At 43.0% G+C, this 5,163-nt stretch overlaps 1 protein-coding gene across 1 annotated transcript in view; it reads right to left on the bottom strand.

Moving 5' to 3' along the window:
• Positions 1 to 2,489, bottom strand: part of LOC139640014 (regulating synaptic membrane exocytosis protein 4-like) — a gene marked incomplete at its 3' end in the record, with an annotated part of 16,863 nt that extends 14,374 nt beyond the window's left edge. The window contains exon 1 of the mRNA XM_071514174.1: positions 2,350 to 2,489. Within this exon, the coding sequence (XP_071370275.1) occupies positions 2,350 to 2,426 (77 nt within the window). The remainder of the gene's footprint in view (positions 1 to 2,349) is intronic.
• Between the last annotated feature and the right edge of the window lie 2,674 nt (positions 2,490 to 5,163).

Raw genomic sequence — 5,163 nt, 5'->3', positions numbered from 1 at the left:
TGATTTTCTGTAACTACTTGCAAATTTAAACACTGTATCCATGTTTATGTTTATTGTGACTCATTTCTATTTGTTTGGTGGTAATAAAGCTCTATTTGAATTTGGTGTTCTCTCTCTCTCTCTCTTTTACTCTCTCTGATGCTCTCTCTCTCAGTTCAATTCAGCTTGCTTTATGAGCATGGATGTCAGATGAACACTGTTAGCAAAGTGTTTAAATACAAATGAGAAAATAGCTGAATATAAAAAGGTACAAATGATAACTATCCCTCCGTCTTCTTCTTTCTGGTGCGCTCTCTCTCTCTCTCTCTCTCTCTCTCTCTTTCTCTCCTTTCTTTCTCTCTGTCTCTGATGCTTTCCCATTATTACTCTATTATTCCAAATATGAGTTTTTGTGTTTACATGAAACTATCAGTAGCCAGTTTTTTTTTTTTTTTTATCTACCTGAATACATGAAGACAGTCTAATGCTCTGTAGTTTCCCTGCTCTCTTCATTAGTGGCTACAGGTTGTTTTGATGCTCGTGACTCTGTGGAATTAGAGCTTACACTGTTCACCAAACACAACAATAAAAAAAAAAAAGTGGTGTTTACATGACAGAATGTACCAATTTATATATCAGCCCTACAAGAGCAAAGAGAAGTCACTATATTGTGGGTTTTGTGGCTTTTTTAAAAGTCAAACGTCACGACTAAAGTTTCGATTTCATTCTAAGAAGAATTAGACCCATATATTCAACTAAACAACATATATTATCCACTTCTGTACCCAGAGTACATCTGTCAGGACAGGAGATGATGAAGATGAAGATAATGAAGTCATTTTTCTCAGTTTCACTCTGTGCAGCTTTAGCTTTAGCTTGGTAAGGCAGAATATCTCAGCTAGCACAGCCGCATGTTTCATATCCGGGATACGGGCTCATCCCGGTTATTGTAAACAGGAAATTGCGTTTACATGCAGCAGCTCATAAATGGAATATTTGAATATCCAGAATATGAACAGAATATTAATGTGCCCCCCCCTCCCCCTCTAGTCTGTCTGTCTGTCTAGTGTTGTTATGTAATGTAGTAGGAATTCAGGCTGGCAGCGAGGCTGTTACTGATCTGTGTGTGTGTGTGTGTGTGTGTGTGTGTGTGTGTGTGTGTGTGTGTGTGTGTGTGTGTGGTAGTACTACACTGGTGCTGCTGATGTCACAGGTGTTTTTCCCACTGGGGTTTATCATATATTCTCTCTCCATGTCGTCATCAGCGTCCCTCCTGCTGTTCATTCAAACCACCATCAGTGTTTTGGATTTTACTGATTTAATATGCATCCTTTACTGTATTTGGTTGTTTAATATATTTGTTTTTTTATCTGTTTTAAAGTGTCTTTGAGTATCATGTAGGCTAAAGCACTTTAGGCTTTGGAAAGAAATTCATACATAGGATCAACTTCACTATTTATATTTGTCTAAGAAACTAATTTCAAGCATTTAAGCAGAAGCCTTTAGATCAAAATGGCTTTAAGAGAATGAAAAACATAGAATATTCAGTCAGGTGGGTGTAGATCAGTGGTTCTCAACGTGGGGTCCGGGGACCACTAGGGGTCCTTGAGGGGGTTCCAGGGGGTCCCCAGCAAATTGATGAATTATTAAACTTCACCGTTATTTAATTTACAATAAGTTAACACAATCAGAGACTGTAGAAGAATGACTGTTTTGATCATAGTTTCTCTGTTATCTCTCTACATACAATAGAGACAGTCATGGGATTCTGGACAAAATCATATCTGACAATAAAAATATTCTCAGATTTGGGTCCGAGAGACAACATCTCATCAAATGGGGGTCCGTGGCTCTAACGTGGACTAAATTAGCGGTCCTTGATATGAAAAAGGTTGAGAATCACTGGTGTAGACCAGTGGTTCTCAAACTTTTTCACGTCAAGGACCCCTAAACCGACACAAATTAGACCACGGACCCCCATTTGATAAGATTTTGTCCCAGAGTCCCTCATCTGATAAGATTTTTGTTTTTAGATTTTTTTTTTTTTTTTTTAGTTTTATGTGTATGAAACCCATGACCAAAATAGTCATACACTCTGTCATTGTGTTACTTATGGATGGAATTATAGTGAAAATAAATGATTCCCCTTTTTGCTGGGGACCCCCTGGAACCCCCTCAAGGACCCCACTTTGAGAACCACTGGTGTAGATGATGTGTATATGTAGTATGTTTATATGTGACTAGACTAACTAATCTTCACATGATTCGTGTCCGCAACATGCAAATCATTTCACTGAATGTTCTCAGTTTCTCAGCTGAAACAGAGCCTCAGACAGCAGCTGGTCTGGGGTCTGTCAGGACGTCACTCACTTGCCCTCGGAGCCGTAGCTGTTCATGCTGTCCTCGATGGACTCGTGACTCGCCTGCCGCACCGTCCGGCTGGGCATCTCCACCGCCAGGCCGGTCTCCGTGCTGCGCTGGATCCCCCCCTTCAACCTCCTGCCCTCCGTGTCCACTGAGGGAGAGAGAGAGAGAGAGAGAGAGAGAGAGAGAGAGAGAGAGAGAGAGAGAGAGAGAGAGAGAGAGAGAGAGACAGAGGGAGAGAGAGAGAGAATTTGATATTTTATATTTTTCTCTTTGAATGTTATTGTGTACTGCATATAAAATGTGTGGTGTAACCCTTGTTACCAACAAACATCAATTCCTTCACATAGTTTACTGATCCTCACTCTGTGATGGAGGCTCTGGGTTCAGGAGCTGAACACACAGCAACCCAGTTCCTCTGTCCAGGCACTGACTCTCTCACACACACACACACACACACACACACACACACACACACCTAGACTGATATTCATCTTGATGCTTTGGCAATATTGTCTGTGAACTTTCATGCCAATAAAGCACATTGAATTGAATTGAGAGAGAGGGAGGGAGAGGGAGAGAGAGAGACAGAGAGAGAGGAAGAGAAGAGAGACAGAGGGAGAGAGAGAGAGAGAGAGGGAGGGAGAGAGGGAGAGAGAGGGGGAGAGGGAGAGAGAGAGAGGGGGGGGAGAAAGAGAGGGAAGAGGGGGAGAGAGAGAGAGGGAGAGAGAGAGGGGAGAGAGAGGGGAGAGAGAGAGAGAGGGAGAGGGGGAGAGGGAGAGAGAGAGGGGGAGAGAGAGAGAGAGGGAGGGAGAGAGAGAGAGAGAAAGAGAGAATTTTTAATTTCAAAAAGCTCATTTATTGACCTCTTAATCTTACAAATCCGTTAAGAAACCAGTGCATTAATCAGGTTAAGTAGCATTTAGATTGCACTACTTCCACCTATAAGCAGAAAGCAAAAAACATGACCAAAGGAAAAATAGAGAAAGAGAGAGAGAGAGAGAGAGAGAGAGAGAGAAGTCAGCAGAATACCTTGTTTCAGTAAATATAATACGATAAATAAAATAAATACATAAAACAATTAAATAGGCTACATAAAGTCACAATGAGGCAGCATGTTAAGAGCATCTTGCTTCATGAACCGCTTATTTCTCAGCCAACCAATCACGATGAAGGACGGTCTGGCCGTTTCCCACAACAACAACAACAAAGATGGAGAAAGTCAAAGAGCCGGTGGAGAAGCTGGTCGCTGCAGTAAGTGAATCTGTTTCCATAACACCGGCCACAAAGAGGCAGAGTGGATCATACTGGGCGTGTTTTGGGATTATCTGGTGAGACTTTGCTCGTTAGTTAGCGAGCTAGCAGCTGCTCCGCTAACATCAGATCACGTTATCATGATCGGCTTTTTATTTTTCCAGGCAGAGCTTTGTCCAGTTGCCTGATCTCAGACAGAACTGTCAACTCGTTCCACTCCGTCTCCATCTTCAGTCTGACATTGCCTCCACTCTAACCGATTTCCATGGGGGAGGGGGATTCGATTTTCCCTAACCGATCACTAGAGACCGACGTATCCGCCTGAATCTAACGTCATTTTAAGTGGACACTGATGCGTAGCCATGACAACACCAGAGACGGTTCAGAAAGTATAGAGCATCTTTGACGACACGGAGCCAAGTAAAAACAAAGTATTTCGGATTTCAAAGTAATTGGTACTTTTAATGGATTTGGAACAGCCTGGATAGCAGCGTCTATCTTGTCTATAGCGGCCTCCATTGTTGTTATTACTCCTCCTTGGTTCCGGCACACAGCTTGACAACAGCTTGACAACAGCCCTGATTGGCTAATTGACCAGAATCAGTCAACTCAGTGGAGTGGGCGGAGTCAAAGGTCTGGACCCAGGCAACTTTGTCCACACAGCACAGCCTTAAAGAATACAAGTAACTCCAGCAGCCTCAGAGTTAAAGTGCATGTTGTTTGTAGTATGTGCACTTTACTGTAATGTCCTTGTGGTTCAGTTGTAGCTGTATTTCAGCGGTGTGTGTGTGTGTGTGTGTGTGTGTGTGTGTGTGTGTGTGCTGCTCTGACCTGAAGGACGAGAGCGGCGATGAAAAATCACTTTACAGGCCAAGGACAAAAGCTCTCCACTCCTCAGACGAGACGCTGCATCTCGTTGGAAAATAGACCACAAAAATCGATGTACAGCACACTTTATGGGACCTGTCTCTGTGGCAGGTGGGCGCCCTGTCTGCTGTGTGTGTGTGTGTGTGTGTGGGCGACACTGACTTTTTATACAATACTTATGAATATCATCAATCAATAATGAAATTCTTTCCGGCACGGGGGCTTAGCTTGTCTTAGTGTGTGTGTGTGTGTGTGTGTGTGTGTGTGTGTGTGTGTGTGTGTGTGTGTGTGTGTGTTTCTGAATGAACAAAATCAGTGAACATAAGCTAGAATCAATCACATAAAATACATATGATAGAGGTTAAAGCATTCATGTTCCTGGGTTACAGCCTGCATTCAAATCCAAGCCATGTTCTACTCTCTCTCTCTTTCTCTCTCTCTCTCTCGTGCATCCACAGACAGTTTCAATCACCTTAATGGAAAGAAAACTGCTTTAGGAAGTCTGATACACACACACACACACATGCACACACACACCACACACACACACACACACACACATACACACATGGCGTCATGAAGTTAGTTCTGTGGTTATTAAGGAGCGACCTAGAACGGTTCTATTTCCATCGCGCTCATGTGGGACGGAGGCTGGCAGATTTGGGTTAGAGCCTCCTCTTCCTCCTCCTCCTCCTCCTC

Source organism: Centroberyx affinis, unplaced genomic scaffold, assembly GCF_046629955.1.
Source record: "Centroberyx affinis isolate AG114_WGS23_722 - 3 ecotype Tasmania unplaced genomic scaffold, CSIRO-AGI_Caff_v1 ptg008149l_1, whole genome shotgun sequence".
NCBI classification, from domain to species: Eukaryota; Metazoa; Chordata; class Actinopteri; order Beryciformes; family Berycidae; genus Centroberyx; species Centroberyx affinis.
Note: the sequence above shows the minus strand (reverse complement) of the source record. Positions and strands in the feature narration are given on the sequence as shown.